This window comes from Schistocerca americana, chromosome 7, assembly GCF_021461395.2.
Source record: "Schistocerca americana isolate TAMUIC-IGC-003095 chromosome 7, iqSchAmer2.1, whole genome shotgun sequence".
Classification (NCBI taxonomy): Eukaryota; Metazoa; Arthropoda; class Insecta; order Orthoptera; family Acrididae; genus Schistocerca; species Schistocerca americana.
The window spans coordinates 552,322,992-552,344,204 of record NC_060125.1 but is presented as its reverse complement, the minus strand read 5'-3'; the positions used below and the strand labels follow the sequence as shown (position 1 = coordinate 552,344,204).

At 40.4% G+C, this 21,213-nt stretch overlaps 1 protein-coding gene across 1 annotated transcript in view; it reads left to right on the top strand.

Moving 5' to 3' along the window:
* The first annotated feature begins 528 nt into the window (after positions 1-528).
* The window catches only part of LOC124621779 (mediator of RNA polymerase II transcription subunit 7), a 42,368-nt gene continuing 21,683 nt past the window's right edge, over positions 529-21,213 (top strand). The window contains exons 1-2 of the mRNA XM_047147215.1: positions 529-662; positions 1,021-1,222. Of these exons, the coding sequence (XP_047003171.1) occupies positions 1,034-1,222 (189 nt within the window). The 5' untranslated portion in view covers positions 529-662; positions 1,021-1,033. The remainder of the gene's footprint in view (positions 663-1,020; positions 1,223-21,213) is intronic.

Genomic DNA, 21,213 nt, shown 5'->3' with positions numbered 1-21,213 from the left:
AAAATCTTTTGGAGGCAATAGTTCTATTGCTTTTGCGTAATTTTTCACTATGCAATAATTCTTTTGGGGTTTATCATACACACTGAGAAGGAACATCAAATCATATGGACATATAGATGTCAAAATATGGGACAACGTGTTTTGACATTTCAACCGCATATAAACAGGTTTGATTGTCATTTAACTTACATCACTTTTTCTTATACAGGAAACCCAGCTGTACTAGATTTCACGAAACTCTACATCATTAAATTACTCCAGCAAAAGTTTGCTTTTTCAGATTTCTCATTCAAACTTCCATTCAGCATACGACTACAATATTTTCATTCAACTTCGTACGAGGAAGTCGGAAATATACGTACAACGTCACCCGAATGTACGACCTATACAAGTCATTAGCATGCTATGCACCATCGATTCAAGAATGTTTATTTTATTTTATTTACACAGTTTGAAAAACATGTCAAGCCCTTCGTGAAATGGAAATGGCACAAGTTCATAATTATTATCCAAGTTCACAGTCGACTAAAGCAGTCTTCAAAACAATTGTTGTCTGCAGTTTACGTGCGGAAGCATGTTTTGAATCAGTCAATTGTTTTGTTATAGTAAACACTGCAACGAAAATGCATGGCTTTTCGTTTAGAGTCAGTTCACGGGAAAAGGTCAGTTCTTGCGATTTCTGTTATCACGCCGCTTAACACGAAGTTACTAATGATTTATTGTGAAATTATAATTGTACGAATGAACAACATTCAACGTAGACCTCGTGATACTGATACCTGCTCCGCATAGAAGCAAGTGAAAACTCACACTTAGTATTTGCAAGCAGAAAATCGCGTTTCGTAATATCGCAGCAGATAGTTAAAATTATATATATCTTGGGAGAACAGTCTCATAGAAAACATTCATTCAAATGTAATAAATTGTCGACCCAGGGGGAGAGCAGTTAGGTGTCTGACGGATAGGTTAACATCAGTGTTAAGCTATACATATTCATCGAATACATGTATTGTTTTGCAGTAAATAACCTACCATGGCATCGGAAACGGCCCAGGTTAGTTCACTGCCATTACCACCGGTCCAGTACATCAGCCAATACACAGATGAAAACATTCGAAGAGGACGTGCCCCGAGACCACCACCACCAATACATGACAATTATTCCATGTTTGGTAACCCATTCACTGCAGAAGACGTCATTATTCGGCCATTGGAAAGTCAGGTAATGTACCACAAATTCATGAAAAGTTCCTTAAAAAATAAATTAATAAAAATGGTGAATGTTGGGTCATCCCAAGTCAAAGGGACCAATATTAAAAAATGGCCCCACTCGACCATCTATAAATCTAATGAAATTTGGTGTGAAGGTTCTATCTACATGGTCTTTGATGGTTATATACCAAGTTTCAGACAAGTATCTTCACTGATTGAATTCGTAGGGGATTTTAAAGAGAGGCTACTCACCTCCATATCATGTATGAAGGTGCAAATGTGCCAACTTTGCTAGGTTTTTTTAAAAGTTCTAGCAATCATTCGGTCATTTGCTTTGATGTACATAGAAAAATTTTTATGCTGAATCACACCATGGCAAAAATTAGGGATTTAGCCATACTTAAATTTAGCAATGGCAAGGAAAGCGTTTCTGAAGAAGAGAAATTTGTTAACATCGAGTATAGATTTAAATGACAGGAAGTCATTTCTGAAAGTATTTGTATGGAGTGTAGCCATGTATGGAAATGAAACATGGACAATAAATAATTTGGACAAGAAGAGAATAGAAGCTTTCGAAATGTGGTGCTACGGAAGAATGCTGAAGATTAGATGGGTAGATCATATAACTAATGAGGAGGTATTGAATAGAATTGGGGAGAAGAGGAGTCTGTGGCACAACTTGACTAGAAGAAGGGATCGGTTGGTAGGACATGTTCTGAGGCATCAAGGGATTGCCAATTTAGTATTGGAGGACAGCGCGGAGGGTAAATATCATAGAGGGAGACCAGAGATGAATACATAAGCAGATTCAGAAGGATGTAGGTTGCAGTAAATACTGGGAGATGAAGAAGCTTGCACAGGATAGAGTAGCATGGAATGCTGCATCAAGCCAGTCTCAGGACTGAAGACCATCACAACAACAACAAAAAATTTAGCTACAAGCCTCTAAAGTGGCTAAAAAAATTCGTCTTGCTATGCTGAGAGCCATAGTTTTAGCCAATTATGCCTGAACTTCGGGCTAATGGAAATTCCATCCGTTTGCTTAGACCAGCGACGTCACCACTATGGCGGAAACGACCATTCACTACTACTACCATATGTCGACTATGACGGTCATTACGTAAACATGACAACAAACATGAAAATACACTCCTGGAAATTGAAATAAGAACACCGTGAATTCATTGTCCCAGGAAGGGGAAACTTTATTGACACATTCCTGGGGTCAGATACATCACATGATCACACTGACAGAACCACAGGCACATAGACACAGGCAACAGAGCATGCACAATGTCGGCACTAGTACAGTGTATATCCACCTTTCGCAGCAATGCAGGCTGCTATTCTCCCATGGAGACGATCGTAGAGATGCTGGATGTAGTCCTGTGGAATGGCTTGCCATGCCATTTCCACCTGGCGCCTCAGTTGGACCAGCGTTCGTGCTGGACGTGCAGACCGCGTGAGACGACGCTTCATCCAGTCCCAAACATGCTCAATGGGGGACAGATCCGGAGATCTTGCTGGCCAGGGTAGTTGACTTACACCTTCTAGAGCACGTTGGGTGGCACGGGATACATGCGGACGTGCATTGTCCTGTTGGAACAGCAAGATCCCTTGCCGGTCTAGGAATGGTAGAACGATGGGTTCGATGACGGTTTGGATGTACCGTGCACTATTCAGTGTCCCCTCGACGATCACCAGTGGTGTACGGCCAGTGTAGGAGATCGCTCCCCACACCATGATGCCGGGTGTTGGCCCTGTGTGCCTCGGTCGTATGCAGTCCTGATTGTGGCGCTCACCTGCACGGCGCCAAATATGCATACGACCATCATTGGCACCAAGGCAGAAGCGACTCTCATCGCTGAAGACGACACGTCTCCATTCGTCCCTCCATTCACGCCTGTCGCGACACCACTGGAGGCGGGCTGAACGATGTTGGGGCGTGAGCGGAAGACGGCCTAACGGTGTGCGGGACCGTAGCCCAGCTTCATGGAGACGGTTGCGAATGGTCCTCGCCGATACCCCAGGAGCAACAGTGTCCCTAATTTGCTGGGAAGTGGCGGTGCGGTCCCCTACGGCACTGCGTAGGATCCTACGGTCTTGTCGTGCATCCGTGCGTCGCTGCGGTCCGGTCCCAGGTCGACGGGCACGTGCACCTTCCGCCGACCACTGGCGACAACATCGATGTACTGTGGAGACCTCACGCCCCACGTGTTGAGCAATTCGGCGGTACGTCCACCCGGCCTCCCGCATGCCCACTATACGCCCTCGCTCAAAGTCCGTCAACTGCACATACGGTTCACGTCCACGCTGTGGTGGCATGCTACCAGTATTAAAGACTGCGATGGAGCTCCGTATGCCACGGCAAACTGGCTGACACTGACGGCGGCGGTGCACAAATGCTGCGCAGCTAGCGCCATTCGACGGCCAACACCGCGGTTCCTGGTGTGTCCGCTGTGCCGTGCCTGTGATCATTGCTTGTACAGCCCTCTCGCAGTGTCCGGAGCAAGTATGGTGGGTCTGACACACCAGTGTCAATGTGTTCTTTTTTCCATTTCCAGGAGTGTAGATTGAAAAACCATCAAACACGTATTCCTCCTATAATATAATGAAACTAACGGGAAAAGCGGGGGAAATTGGGGGTTTTTGGGTGGGGACAAACTCACAATAAACATACGCCATTAAACCAAATGACAAAACCAGTAAAGTGAACTAACCACAACATTCGCAAAATCATCTAGAAACAATATCCAATGGAATCGAACTCTTCCCTTGACCTATATAGGTCAACGGAAACTACCGATACAAGTTCATAAACCCCAAAACCTACAACCCCATCCACAATCATCACTACCTCAAAAACTACAAGAAAACACCAAATCGGGAATCGAACACTTCCCTTAACCTCACAGGGTAAACAACAACACACAAAACGAACTCACCAATACCAGCAACACAACACAACTCCCCCCCCCCCCCCCCCCCCCCCCCCCCGATGCATGATCCACATATCATCTAACGAGATAAAAACATGAAGAAAAATAAACAAAAACTCACCACATGAAAGCTTTGGCGCTGCCTACTAGATCGGACACCATAATCACACACAGCCCCCGCCCCACCCCCACACACACAAACAGAATAAACTACAAACTAACTTCACAACCCCCTCCCCCCACACCCCTCCTCCCTCAAAAAATCAAAACCAAAGAAACAAACACTAACCAAAAACAAAACAAAAACCATACACAGCCTACAACTAAAAAAAAGTACAACAAAGTGAATCCTCCACAACAAAAACAAAAAGCCACAACCATCCCCCACCCACCTTCCTCCCCAAACCTAACCCCCCCCCCCCCCCAACCCAGAGCCAATCACCCCCCCCCCCTTCCCCAAACCTCACTAACTCACAACCCTGGGTCTGTACATCTTACTAGCAGCCCTTACAAAAACCCTAAAAATACAGTACTCTACGTTGTGATTAACAACTAAATGATTGTAACCCTCCCGACCCAACCCACTATAAGACACAAACCCATCAGAAACTACCGTACTCCCCTGTTCTGCATAATCTTGACTCAACTCCGCTAACTCCCTCTTTTTACGATTTTCCACAACCCTAAACACACTCTCAGAAGAATCAGACCCCGATACCACAGCCCCTCCACACCCATAAACCAATCACAGGCTTATCCCTCCCATACTTCCACCTACCAAACTGTGACTCATCAATCTCAACTTTTACTCCAGACCCACCCAACTTACCCCTGTATTTAGAGAATTCTGAACAGACCTCCCGACAAAAAGAATACCAATCAAGGACCGTTCGCTCACTCACACCCACCTCATGCGCGCAAGAACTGTGTGAGGACTGGTAACAAAAATGGTAACTCATCAACACAATTTCACGCATGCCCAACCTAGACTTCTGAAACCAGGTGCCCCAACGAATGGAGCGCCAAACTTTGTCACGCTGGCACCTCCACATATAGCTGTCCCTGGTCCAAGACGCTGGAACTTTTGTTAACTTCATATACTCACCACATACAGAGCACTTAACCAGCTCGGCCAGTAGTCCAAAGAGCTGCAAAAATTTGATGAGTGACGTAGCGGTGTCACCCATCATTCCCCACAGCCGAAAACTGTTCAATTTATCGGTCATATCCATGGATCACATTCAGTATGTGTATGTGCAATTCATCAAAATGTCAAATTAATGTTGGCTTCAGCAACATCCGTTCAAGATGACTACAAGGATTTAATGAAAAAACTGTACGCAGTTTGGAATTTAAAAAAATGTATGCTCCAATATTGTGAGGAATGTCCAGGAAAAATGCGACTAGAGGCTTTTCTTGAAGACTCTTAAGGACTATGAACCTGGAGAAACAATGGAATACAAGCAGTGGGTCCGTGCTGGCAGAGACACATTGGAGACTTGCCAGAGAACTTTTGAAGATTTCATGGAATCATTAATTTTGAAAATTACCAGTTTAAGAAGCCGTCACTTTGTGTCAGAACACCAAAGTTTATATCTTAAGCAGCTAAAAAGAAATCTTGCAGAAAATGAATTAATTATATTGATAGATTTTGCTGAGAGTTATTCATTTGTTGTTCTGGATACTGTGCAAGGATTCCATTGGAAGAATAGTCAGGCCACATTTCATCCCTCTGATGTCTATTTCGATGGCAAAGAATGTCAGAATATTAGCATTTGTATGGTCAGCGACTGTTCTCTCATAATACCTTTGCTTTCCATTTCCTTCAAATAAAGTTAATAAACTATTTAAAGACAAAGACTGAAAATATTAAGAACATTTATTACTTTAGTGATGATTCAGCTGCTCAGTATAAGAATTTCAAAAATTCCATCACACACACACACACACACACACACACACACAAGCAGACATATTCAAAGGCCTTGTCTGCTTGTGTCTGTATATGTGTGGATGGATATGTGTGTGTGTGTGTGTGTGCAAGTGTATACCCGTCCTTTTTTCCCCCTAAGGTGAGTCTTTCCATCAATTTATGCCTGCACAAAAAGGATTTTGGCATCACTGCCAAATGGAATTTTTTTGAAACAAGCCGCAGTAAATTGCCTTGTGACGACACTGGGGGAACAGAAAAAGGACGTACAGCCTGTACTAGTCTTCAGAGGGCCTTAGATAACAAAATATTGACTCCCCAAAATAAAAGCGCTGACAGGTCGATAGACACACAAACATACACACAAAATTGAAGCTTTCGCAACCAACGGTTGCTTCGTCAGGAAAGAGGGAAGGAGAGGGAAAGACGAAAGGATGTGGGTTTTAAGGGAGAGGGTAAGGAGTCATTCCAATCCCGGGAGCGGAAAGACTCACCTTAGGGGGAAAAAAGGACGGGTATACACTCGCGCGCGCGCGCGCCCCACACACACACACACACACACACACACACACACACACAAGCAGACATATTCAAAGGCCTTGTCTGCTTGTGTCTGTATATGTGTGGATGGATATGTGTGTGTGAGCAAGTGTATACCCGTACTTTTTTCCCCCTAAGGTGAGTCTTTCCGCTCCCAGGATTGGAATGACTCCTTACCCTCTCCCTTAAAACACACATCCTTTCGTCTTTCCCTCTCCTTCCCTCTTTCCTGAAGAAGCAACCGTTGGTTGCGAAAGCTTGAATTTTGTGTGTATGTTTGTGTTTGTTTGTGTGTCTATCGACCTGCCAGCGCTTTCTTTTGGTAAGTCACATCATCTTTGTTTTTAGATATATTTTTCCCACGTGGAATGTTTCCCTCTATTATATTCATAAAATATTGACTCCATATGATTTATTCAAATTCTGTGATGATAGTATTCCAGGTGTAAAGCTTTTTAATGTATCAAAAGAAGAAATGGAAAAAATACACCCAGATTAAGAAACAAGGTTTACCATGGTACATACAGTATCTGGAACAAGAGAAAATCTATTAATTGTAATCAACTCAGAATAAGCAGAGTTTCTAATGATGCTACAGCATTCACAGTTAATGCCTTCGAAACAGATGAAGAAATTCCAGCAGTCTCAATTCCAAGTTTACAACCAGGACAGTATGTTACTTGTATGTATGGCGATTTTTGGTGGGTTGGAAATGTGAGGTTTCACATGAACAACAAGACATCCTCATCAGCTTTATGCACCCACACGGTCATGCTCATTCCTTCCACTGGCCGACTGCTAAAGATACCTGCTAGATTCCTGATCAACATATCATCGCCAGGATTATAGTTATCCACAGTCGGTCATTGACAAAATTGTAGAACTGCTTAACTAAAAATGGAACTGACTCTTTAGTATTTTTGTTCTACAAATTTGCTGTGTTTTTTATTTCACTTGTTTTTATGTCATGTGTTAAATTAATGTTTGAAACTGTGTTATACACTCGAAAAAAATAATTAATTATGGGACTTAATGAGCAAAATATTTGACTTTTCAATCTTCTCCAAGTGATAAAATAATAACTTTTGAAACGTATTCTTACTCGTGAAACTGAAAGATCGAGAAATTAAATAATATTTCTTTGGCAGCTTAAAGCATGTTTTTTTCCAGCTGTAGCAAGAAAAAGAGGATTGAAGAAGGCACAGTTGAGATCTAGCTCCTCAAAAATACCCTAAAATTGCAATTAGAAAATTTTGGCCAACTTTGCAGATGCATATATTTTGACCTGGACATCCAGTGCTAATTAAATTTGATTGGTATATTGACATCAGAGGTAGGAATAGCTATCTGAAGTTCTGGCGTGATTGGTTCATATGAAAAGTAGCAGTGGTTGGTCAAACCATGGCTCTCAGAATAGCGCTATGAATTTTTTAGCCACTGTAGAGGCTTGTGTCTATATTTAGGTATGGCTAAATACCTAATTTTCACCACAGTGTGATTTAGCATGAAAAGTTGTTTGTATATAATAAAGCAAATGACCAAATATTTGCTAGAACTTTTAAAAAAGCCTAGCGAAGTTGGCACATTTGCACCTTCGTACATGATGCGGAGGTGAGTAGCCTCTCTTTAAAACTCCCTAAGAATTCAACCACTGAAGATACTGAACTGAGATTTCGTATGTAGCCACCAAAGATCATATAGAACTTCCGCACCAAATTTCGTAAAATTTGGAGATGGTTGAGTGGGGACCCCTGGTCCCCCTGACGTGGAATGACCCTGCTATTGTTGCAGACATCCTGTGCCTATCTGAGCAACAAAAACCAGAGGATTAGATAAGTTACATAGAAAAGATTACACTCTAGTATCTTACTCATGCAGAACTAGTATGGGAAAAGGAGGAGTTGTTGCATTTATAAAACAGAATACAAGTTTCGAAACATTGAAACTTTTAGTGATCAGCATATAGAAATGCATGCTTGTAAATTAAAACTGAAAACCAGTTCACTTCTAATTGTAACTGTATGCAAATCTCCAATGGGAAATTTTGAACTGTTTTTAGGAATCTGAATTCCCTACTATGTTATCTATCAGTCAACAGCAATCAGTTAATAGTCTGTGGTGATTTCAGTGTACCTTTTCGAAAGGATTCTGATTGGAAAAATGATCTGGAAACCTAAATTGTACCCTACAATTTGATCTCAGAAATTAACTTTACAAGCGTGGATAGAGCCAGTAGGAATAGAATAGAATAAATTTAAAGAACGCTTTACAAGAGATGACCTGGGATGAAATTTATTATGAGTCACATTCTAACATCAAATGTAATCTAAATTCATATCACTATTTGAAAATAGTGTTCCGCATTAGATAATCAGAAAGGGCATTAAACAGCTGTGTAAAAAAACTTTGTATCACTAGAAGGATTGAAGTATTTTGTGAAAGTAAAAGGGAACTGTGCCTGCTGGCAAGAACAAATAGAGAGATCCTGCAGTAGTTGCACACTACAAAAATTACTCAAAATTACTAAAAAAAGTTATTACAAAATCAGTGTACATGCACATAATTTCAGAACTAAGTAATTTCGACAACAAACTTAAGACTATATGGAGTATTGTTTAAGCAGACCAGATTTGCAGAATCTAAATATGGGACCCAAATTACAAGTTGAAATGAGCCGACATTTTGTGGAAAGTTTTGTTAAGATTTGTGTCAAACTACTTGATTTATGCTACAACTATATAGATCATCATACCAATTTCTTAAAATTTATACAAAAAAAAACCATCAAAATACCTTTATTACCAAAAGGAATGCTGCTATTCACCATATATTTGCAGATAAGCACAACAAAAAGAATGTCACAAATAAATAAAGCTTTCGACCAGTAAGGCCTTTGTCAACAAAACACACACACACACACACACACACACACACACACACACACACACACGACCGCAGTCTCAGGCAACTGAAACCACACTGCGAGCAGCAGCACCAGTGCATCATGCGGTGGCGACTGGGTGGGGGTGAGAGTCAGCTGGGGCGGGGAGGGGGAGGGATAGCATGGTGGGGGTGGCGGACAGTGACATGCTGCAGGTAAGGCGGAGGGCATGGCAGAAGGGGGGAGGGGGAAGTAACAGAAAAGGAGAAAAATAAAAAGACTGAATGTGATGGTCGAATGATGGCTGTGTAGTGCTGGAATGGGAACAGGTTAGGGGCTGGATGGGTGAGGACAATGACTAATGAAGGTTGAGGCCAGCAAGGTGTGAGTTAACAAGCATTTCACTCTCATTTAAGTATATGGCCTAAAGAGTCAGCCCTCAGGAATTGTGTAATGAACCCTGTCGTCCAGGACCTTGTGCCACAAGGAGCACAGATACGCCATAAGATGGGGAAATGCACAGACATCTAATGTGCTGAACGAGGCCTAAGAGTTGTAGTGTACACATGAGGCAGACTAGAACCTACATCATGGGGAAACCCTGTTGAAGCTGTTTGTGACCAAGGAGACGTAGCAGTGTTAAATATGGCAGACCTAAGATTGGCCATAAAGGGAAACATTTATGAAAACTATTTAATTCTTCAGTAATTCAGGGAATGAAGCCACAATAATTTTAATCTACCATCCTTCATAAATTTTCGTGGTGTTCCCGATAAATCTTGAATATTGTTCATATCTATAATAGTTTAAGATTTACTGTTAAAGTGAAATTAACAAGTTTTGTAACAAAGACCTGAATGCTAAAATCTGAATGCTTTGGTCGATCTTAATGATCAACATTTCTTATAGAAGCACATCATTAAAATGACAAATGTTGTAAATATCAACTCTGTAACTTTATTTGTTTAAAAGATGTAGTAAATGTAAATTATCGGTATTTTCTGTTAAGCTTCAGATCATCATTTCCTCCACACAAAACACACTGAATGATGACAGCATGACACCTTATTGAATCGTTAGGTAATAGAATATTTGTTGTAATGTTTAGTGCATAATAGTTACTTTTGTTCTTTATTTATTTATCAGAAAGCACATTGGTGCAAGGCTACTGGCTATGACATTCAAAGTTAAGAAGGAAATCGTGTTGCTTTTATGTAAAGGAATTTAAAGTTTATTATGTAATGGATATTATTGTTACTTTATTTAGCACGTGAAAGTGGCCAGGCTTTGATTATTTAAATATGTTATAATGTAAAGTAATGTAGAATAAGCTGTAGCCAATCAGATGGATGCCTTCAGGAAAGGGAACTGCCCTAGTCAGTCAAGCGACGATGTTTGACACGCAGGGGACGCGGCTGGAGACACCAAAGTAGACAGTGTTGGTGCAGGCGCAAGGCGGACAGTTCTGGTCTAGACAACAAAGAGGAACAGTGCCGGTGGAGACGCGAAAGCGGATGGTATTTCTTTAGGTAGCTAGGGAGTGAAATGACTTAGCAAATTTCGCGTTATGTGGTATCGCAGGGCTTAGTCTCTGAGCGGTGAGCGCCTGGTGTGAACTCTCAACTTTTCCCGTAGTTAATGGGGTGGAGTATTGGACTTGTAATTTGCGATGAGATTGTGAATGATCGAATTGTGTCAAATGGATATGTGCTCGAGTGTAATAGTAATTCTAAATATGACCTCTTTCGCTATTAATTTGCTTTCTGAATAAACGTTATCCTAACCAAATCGCAAGTGTGTGGGCTACACCATTTATGAGTCGTTAATTTAGTTCCCGATGTTATTATTGCTGTTGTTATATGTTATATTAAAGATACAGTTTCGCATACATGCCGTCAGCCAGACAATTTAACCAAAGGGTCACAAGTGTCTAATTTAGGGCACGTAACGCGACGTGCGGTTCAACCTCTAGACGAGTTTGAGCCAAGACATTTCGACGAAGAGGAACCGCATGTGAGCCCGGACATCTTTGGGATGTTAGCTTGCAAGTGTTAAGGGAACGTAGGATGTATTGCAGAGAGAGTTACCACCTGCACAATTCAGAAAAGCTAGTGTTGGATGGGAAGGATCCATATGGCACAGGCTGTGAAGCAGTCATTGAAATGAAGGATGTCATGTTTGGCAGCATGTTCAGCAACAAGGTGGTCCACTTGTTTCTTGGCCACAGTTTGTTGGTGGCCATTCACGTGGACAGACAGCTTGTTGGTTGCCATGCCCACATAGAATGAAGCACCGTGGTTGCAGCTTAGCTTGTAGATCACATGACCGCTTTCACAGGTAGGACTGCCTTTGATGGGATAGGCAATGTCTGTGATTGGACTGAAGTAAGTGGTGGTGGAAGGATGTATGGGGCGCATCTTACATCTAGGTCTATTTGGGGGTACGAGCCGTGAGGGAAGGCATTGGGAGCAGAGTTTGTGTAAGGTGGATGGGTATGTTGTGTGGGAATGATAGTGGGCAGGACATATCTCATTTCAAAGCATGATGAAAGGTAGTTGAAACCCTGGTGGAGAATATAATTCGGTTGCTCCAGTCCTGGTTGGTACTGAGTTATGAGGGGAATGCTCTTTTGTGGCTGGACAGTGGAACTTTGGGAGGTGGGAGACTGGAAACATAAGGCACGGGAGATTTGTTTTTGTACAACGTTGGGAGGATAATTATGGTCTTTGAAGGCTTCAGTGAGACCTTCGGTATATTTCAAGAGGGACCACTCGTCTCTGCAGATGTGACGACCAAAGATGGCTGCGCTGTATGGAAGGGACTTCTTGGTATGGAACGGGTGGCAGCTGTCGAAGTGGAGATATTGCTGGCGATTAGTAGGTTTGATATGGACAGAGGTACTGATGTAGCGATCTTTGAGGTGGATATCAACATCTAGGAAGGTGACTTGTTGGGTTGAGTTGGACCAGGTGAAGCAAATGGGGGAGAAGCTGTTGGGGTACTGGTGCAATGGGTGGAATGTGGATAGGGTGTCCTTACCCTCAATCCAGATAGCAAAATGTCATCATTGAGTCTGAACCAGGTGAGGGGTTTAGGATCCTGGGTTTTTAGGAAGGATTCTTGTAGATGGCCCATGAATAGGTTGGCATAGGTGCCATGTGGGTACCCATAGCCGTACCCCGAATTTGTTTGCAGGTAATGCCTTCAAAGGAGAAGTAGCTGTGGGTGAGCATATAGTTGATCATCGCAACTAGGAAAGTGGTTGTTGGTTTGGAATCCATCGGGCATTGGGAAAGGTAGTGTTCAGTAGCAGTAAGGCCATGGGATTTAGGAATGTTAGTATAAAGGGAGGTGGCATCAATAGTGACAAGCAGGGCTCGCAGTGTGGTTTCAGTTGCCTATTGATCAAAATACCTTTACATTATTTACTCTCAATTGGCCTGGAAGTTTCTGAAAAACTTTTTTTGTTATATTTTGCAGAAGAATGTATGTCATTCAGGAGTTTGATTTTTTCAAATAGAATTTTATAAAAATAAAACCGAGAAGTGTCCTGAAAATGAGTATTAGTTATAATCATTTTCATAATGGCTTCGACACTAAACCTCCTCTTTTCCTCAATTCATAAACCATTTGTTATTGAGAACACACATTCTGCAGTAGCATTAGGGCAAGTTACAGCTAGCACAAACACAGTAGTGAGCTACAAATTCTTGCAGCTGTTGTCTTGAGACTTAAGGAAACTGAAAATGATAGACGTAGTTCAGTTTGGTTTAATCCAAGATTGTATTTCCTTTATTCTTTGGGTATGACCACATTTGCTCGTCATTTGGTTATGCTGCACGTTACTTAAAATCAAGCTATTTCATAATATAATGAAAACTGGGACAATATACATCTGATACATATTTTGTCGGGACAACGGGACACTTAAGCTAAACGTGAGACTATTCTGTAAAATATGGGATGTCTGGTCACCGTAGGGTAGTGAAACAAATGACAGAACAACAGCCACAGAACAGGATAATACCACTGTTGAACTAAATGGAAGGTTATAAATGATGTGTTCCAGGTTACAAATATATTTAATAATAATTGTGTAAATGTAGTAGAAAGCATAGGGACAAATAGTTCAAGAGAAAAATCACAGCAGTATGCTGAAAAAACAAGCCACATAAAATTCAGTCATCTGAATGTATTGCCAACTTCTCCTGAAATAGATATATACTCTATCAAAAATAAAAGCTCATCTGGTTTTGGTGGTGCTTTCAGTAGAGTACTAAAGATTTGTTCCCATATAAAAAGCCCTGTCGTATCTGAAATATGTAGTGGGTCACTGACTCGTGGCATTTTTGCAGAGAGACTGAAGTATGCTGTTGTCTTTAAGAAAGGTGATAGATGTCAGTAGCTATCGAGCAGTTTAACTTCTGGCATTTTCCAAAATTTTTGAGAAGATGATGTATTCTAGAATAGTATCTCACCTGAGCAACAATAATATCCTCAGCAAATCACAGTTTGTGTTACAGAAGAGTTGCTCTACTGAGAATGCCATTTACATGTTCACTCATCAAATTTTGCAGGCATTAAATAACAAAATAGTGCTGGTTTGGTATTTGCTGTGACCTATCTAAGGCATTTGGCTGCATGAATCGTAGTATTTTCCAAGATAAACTGAAGTTTTATAGCATTAATGGTATATCCAACCAATGGATAAGGTCATATCTAGCCAAAAGAATGCAGAAAGTTGTATTTGGTAATCCAACCAATGTAGTCCGGAGATGTAAGTCTGACTTGGGATAAATCGTGTATGGGGGTCCCCGAGGCTCCGTCTCAGGTCTGCTAGCATTCCTCATACACGGAAATAATCTTCCATCTAATATACAACTAGCACAATTAATTCTTCTAGTCGATAATACTAGTATTGTAATCAATTTAAGCATACAGACAGCAACAGAAGAAATGGTAAACAACATTCTTAAAAGTATCATTGATTGGTTTTCTGAATATGGTGTCACCCTATATTTTAAAAAGACAACATCTTCAGTTCTCCACATCTAGGGGTGCCACATGACTGGGAAGAAGCACATTTTGGAACTCCTAAAACAACTTAGTTCAGCCACATTTGCACTTTGAATCATTGCAAATCTTTGGCAGAGACAGATCATTAGGTTGACATATTTTCATTCAATAATGTGATAATGGAATAATGTTCTGGGGGCAACTCATATTTAAGAAAGTATCTGTTGCTCAAAAACATGCTGTGAGAATAATATGTGGTGCCCATCCACAGTCATCTTGTAGACATCTGTTAAGGAGTTGGGCATTCTGACTACTGCTTCACAATACACCTATTTCTTCGTGAAGCGTATACAACGATGAAAATAATCAGTTATTGACAATATAATGTAAATGGCAGCAGAATACACACATAAAAGGCGGTTGTAATTGGCAAGCTTTCAGAGACAGTGGCTCCTCCTTCAGGCAGAAGGGTTGAAGGGGAAGGAAAAGGGGTGAAGGGAAAGGACTGGAGAGGTCTAGGAAAAGTGGTAGATTTCAGAAAAGTCATCCACAACCGCAGGTCAGGGGAGACTTACCGTACAGGACGAGAAGGAAAGACTGATTGTTGGGGATTGCATCGGACGAGATTTGAAAACCTGAGTGCTTAAAGGTGGAAGACAGGGTAATATGCACACATGGAGATTGGGAGGGCGACGGAAAGCTATTCTAGGTGTGGTGTGCAAAATTTCAGCTAGAATGGATCTCATTTCAGGGCATGGTTTTAGGAAGTCATGCCCCTGTCGAAGTGGCTGATTAACACATTCCAGACCAGGATAATAATGAGTCACCAATGTTGTGCTCCGAAGCTGTTTTGTAAAGAGATCAGCAGTACCAAGATTGGTACTGCCTTACATTAGTTTCTTCACTGTAACTACTCTTTGCTTCACTCCATTTGTTTTCTACATCTTTCATTGTCTTTCCTGTCTATTTTTCACTGCGCCCCACCTCTCTTATGTACAATGCACTTAGCTTTTCACTCTCTGTCTGCTTATTACCCTGCCTTCCACCTTTAAGCTCTCAGGTTTTCAAATCTCGCCCAATGCAGTCCCCACCATCAGTCTTTCCTTCTCATCGTGTATGGTAAGCCTCCCCTGACCTGTGGTTCTGGGTGACTTTCCAGAAATCTACCCCTTTTCCTAGACCTCTCCAGTCCTTTTCCTTCACACCTCTTTCTTCCCCTTCAACCCTTCTGCCTGAAGAAGGAACTACTGGCTCCGAAAGCTTGCCATTTATAACTGCCTTTTATGTGTGTGCCGCCGCTTTGTGTGTAGATTTTTTATCTATCCAAGGTTGTGACTGTCATGTCTTTCGGTGTGCTATCCCCGTGCATACTCTCGCCTCGCTGTTGAAGTATAAAGTCCTGTGTCGATGGGAAGACGAGTGGCTGCAGCTGACCAACAAGCTCCGTGTTGTCAAGCCCACAACTCGGACGTGGCGTACTTCCTCCCAGCCACGTCAATGGAACAAGATCCTTCTTACTCGTCTTCGCATCAGCCACAGCCCTATGACGTGCCACATCTTATTGGACTGCATTTTATTTGCTGACCAGCGGACTGCAGTGGATTTGCTGGTGGACCTGCAGTTTATTTTATGTAATGATCAAATGAATATGGTTCGCATTTTATATTTTTGTGATTTGTCCCACGTTTTTAACAAGATTTTGGGGAGATGATTTTAATGTGTCAACAGGGTGGCTGGCTCACCCAAGTTTTTTGTAAGTGGCCAGCCGGTCACATTTCCCTGTGTTGTTCTTGTAGCTCTTCTGTGTTTTGTTTTCCCTCTGTTTTACTTTCTTGATTAGCTATCTTCCCTCCTCATTGGTTTTAGTGCATGTGACAGTGCCTGTGTGATAGAGAGATTGTGTGGTCATTTTGAGTGCACGCGTGTACGACAATTTTAGTTCTTATCCACAGTCGTTTGTTTTAATAGATCTCAGGGCACTGATAACCTCACCGCTGGGTGCCCATAAGACCCCAAAACATGCACACACCAATTAAATAATTTTGCCAATAATTGATTGTTTGCGTTGTTATATAATGTAAATGGATAGATAAAAAAATCTACTCACAAAGCGGCGGCAGGAAATTACACACACAAAAGAAGCTTGTTGTAAATTATCCACTGCAGCTCAGTAGGTACAATGTGCATAATTACAATCACAGAAGAAAAAATTACATTCATTGCTCCACAAAAAGAAGTGCACAACACTGCAGTAAATGTTTTGGTAACTGACCCAGTGATATAAAATGTTTGACAGATAGCGAAATAAAACTTGAAAACAAACTGAAAAATTTTGTTCTTGGCAACTCCTCCTATTATGTAGAATAATTTCTGTTATTGTAATGTGTAAAAGATGGTGAGTAGGACTTAGCTAACTCACATATTTAGATTTAATAATAACAATGATAATAATAATAAGGAAGTCAAGGACATGTGGCATCAGGATAAAGTTGACATTGTACCAATTATGCTATCCACTACAGAAGTCATACCACACAATATCTACCAGTACAACAACACAATGCAGCTACATCCAAACGTATATATTTGTTGTTGTGGTCTTCAGTCCTGAGACTGGTTTGATGCAGCTCTCCATGCTACTCTATCCTGTGCAAGCTTCTTCATCTCCCAGTACCTACTGCAACCTACATCCTTCTGAATCCATTTCCCTTTTTAAATTTTCTACCCTACCTGCTCGATTAAGGGATATGACATTCCACGCTCCGATCCATAGAACGCCAGTTTTCTTTCTCCTGATAACAACGTCCTCCTGTGTAGTCCCCGCCCGGAGATCTGAATGGGGGACTATTTTACCTCCGGAATATTTTACCCAAGAGGACGCCATCATCATTTAACCATACAGTAAAGCTGCATGCTCTCGGGAAAAATTACGGCTGTAGGTTCCTCTTCTGTAATTATTGATACATGTTCAATTACCCAAAAGTTCCTAAATGCAATGTAACGTATACCGCACAGTTAAAAGGAAGTCACGCTTGATCAAGGTCCGCGTCACTTTCCATTTTTAACCAGACATAACGTCTGAGAAAGGAAAGAAATAATAATAATAAGTCGATACAACAATAACAACTATCAACACAATCATTCACAACAAAATAAATGAAAATACAACTATGGAAGAGTGACAACTACTGATTTATATAGGAGCACTCACTACACTAAATATACACACTAGGCAGAGATCAGAACCAACCAACACACAGAAGAAACCCACAAAACCGGCATGGCAACACAGGCTACAGATCAGAATGGAAAAACTGAGAAAAGAAATTGGACAGCTAACAAATTTATAAGAAATGAAATATCAGACAAAAAACAAAAAAGGTTAGGTAAAATCTCACAACAAGAAGCGATAGAGCAATTAGATGAAAAGAAGCAGAAATTACAAGCATTGGCCAAACGACTTAGAAGATGCAAAAAAAGTGAAAATAGAGGGAAGCAAAACCAAACATTCAACACAAACCAAAAGAAATTATACCAGACAATAGATAACACACACATTAAAATAGACAATCCACCAAACATGACAGACATGGAACACTTCTGGAGCAACATATGGTCAAACCCAGTACAACATAACAGACATGCACGGTGGATACAAGCAGAAACAGACACATACAAGATGATACCACAAATGCCTGAAGTGATAATTTTGCAACATGAAGTCACCCGAGCAATTAATTCTACGCACAATTGGAAAGCCCCTGCAAAAGATAAAATAGCAAATTTTTGGCTAAAGAAGTTCACCTCAACACATTCACATCTAACTAAATTATTTAACAGTTGTATTGCAGACCCATACATAATCCTTGATACACTTACACAAGGAATAACTTATCTGAAACCTAAAATCAAGCAGACACAGCAAACCCAGCAAAATATCGCCACATAACATGCCTACCAACAATACACAAAATATTAACTTCAGTCATCACACAGAAATTAATGACACATACAACACAGAACAAAATTATAAATGAAGAACAGAAAGGCTGCTGCAAAGGAGCACGAGGATGTAAAGAGCAACTGATAATAGATGCAGAGGTGACATATCAAGCTAAAACTAAACAAAGGTCGCTACACTACGCATACATTGACTACCAAAAAGCTTTTGATAGTGTACCCCACTCATGGTTACTACAAATATTGGAAATATACAAAGTAGATCCTAAATTGATACAGTTCCTAAACATAGTAATGAAAAATTGGAAAACCACACGTAATATCCAAGCAAATTCAAATAATATCACATCACAGCCAATACAGATGAAGCGTGGAATATACAAAGGAGACTCATTAAGTCCTTTCTGGTTCTGCCTTGCTCTGAACCCACTATCCAATATGCTAAATAATACAAATTATGGATATAATATTACTGGAACATACCAACACAAAATCACACATTTGCTATACATGGATGATCTAAAACTTCTGGCAGCAACAAATCAACAACTCAACCAATTACTAAAGATAACAGAAGTATTCAGCAATGATATAAATATGGCTTTTGGAACAGACAAATGTAAGAAATATAGCATAGTCAAGGGAAAACACACTAAACAAGAAGATTACATATTGGGTAACCACAGTGACTGCATAGAAGCGATGGATAAAACAGATGCCTATAAATATCTAGGATACAGACAAAAAATAGGAATAGATAATACAAATATTAAAGAAGAACTAAAAGAAAAATATAGACAAAGACTAACAAAAATACTAAGAATAGAATTGACAGCAAGAAACAAGACCAAAGCTATAAATACTTATGCTATACCAATATTGACCTACTCATTTGGAGTAGTGAAAGAGTAACACAAACCTAGAAGCACTCAATACACTTACACGATCACAATGCTACAAATATAGAATACATCACATACATTCAGCAACAGAAAGATTCACATTAAGCAGAAAGGAAGGAGGAAGGGGATTTATCGACATAAAAGACGTACTTTATGGACAGGTAGACAATTTAAGAAAATTCTTTATAGAACGAGCAGAAACTAGCAAAATACACAAAACACTCACTCATATAATAAATACATCGGCTACACCACTGCAATTTCATAACCACTTCTACAACCCTTTAGATCACATAACATCAACAGATACGAAGAAAGTAAATTGGAAAAAGAAAACACTACATGGAAAGCACCCATATCATCTAACACAGCCACACATCGATCAAGACGCATCCAACACATGGCTAAGAAAAGGCTATATATACAGTTAACGGAAGGATTCATGATTGCAATACAGGATCAAACAAAATAAACACCAGATATTACAGCAAGCATATTATTAAAGATCCCAATACCACAACAGATAAATGCAGACTTTGCAAACAACAAATAGAAACAGTAGATCACATCACAAGCGGATGTACAATACTAGCAAATACAGAATACACCAGAAGACATGACAATGTATCAAAAATAATACATCAACAACTTGCCATACAACATAAACTAATAAAACAACATGTTCCCACATACAACTATGCACCACAAAATGTACTGGAGAATGATGAATACAATTTATACTGGAACAGAACCATTATAACAGATAAAACAACACCACATAACAAACCTGACATCATACTCACCAATAAAAAGAAAGAAATTAACACAATTAATCAAAATATCCATACCCAATACAACAAATACACAGAAGAAAACAGGAGAAAAAATTGAAAAATACATCCAACTGGCTGAGGAAGTCAAGGACATGTGGCATCAGGATAAAGTTGACATTATACCAAAACAGGAGTCATACCACACAATATCCACCAGAACATCAACGCAATACAGCCATCCAAACGTATATATACAACTACAGAAATCTGTAATTATTGATACATGTTCAATTACTCGAAAGTTCCTAAATGCAATGTAACATATACCGTACAGTTAAAAGGAAGGCACGCTTGATTAAGGTCTGCGACACTTTCCATTTTTAACCAGACATAACGTCTGAGAAAGGAAAGAAATAATAATAATAATAATAATAACATGTTGTTGTTGTTGTTGTGGTCTTCAGTCCTGAGACTGGTTTGATGCAGCTCTCCATGCTACTTTATCCTGTGCAAGCTTCTTCATCTCCCAGTACCTACTGCAACCTACATCCTTCTGAATCTCCTTAGTGTATTCATCTCTTGGTCTCCCTCTATGATTTTTACCCTCCACACTGCCCTCCAATACTAAATTGGTGATCCCTTGATCTCTCAGAACATGTCCTACCAACCGATCGCTTCTTCTAGTCAAGTTGTGCCACAAACTTCTCTTCTCCCCAATCCTATTCAATACCTCCTCATTAGTTATATGATCTACCCATCTAATCTTCAGCATTCTTCTGTAGCACCACATTTCGAAAGCTTCTATTCTCTTCTTGTCCAGATTATTCATCTTCCATGTTTCACTTCCATACGTGGCTACATTCAGTAGAAATACTTTCAGAAACTACTTCCTGACACTTAAATCTATACTCGATGTTAACAAATTTCTCTTCTTCAGAGACGCTTTCCTTGCCATTGCCAGTCAACATTTTATATCCTCTCTACTTCGACCATCATCAGTTATTTTGCTCCCCAAAAAGCAAAACTCCTTTACTACTTTAAGTGTCTCATTTCCTAATCT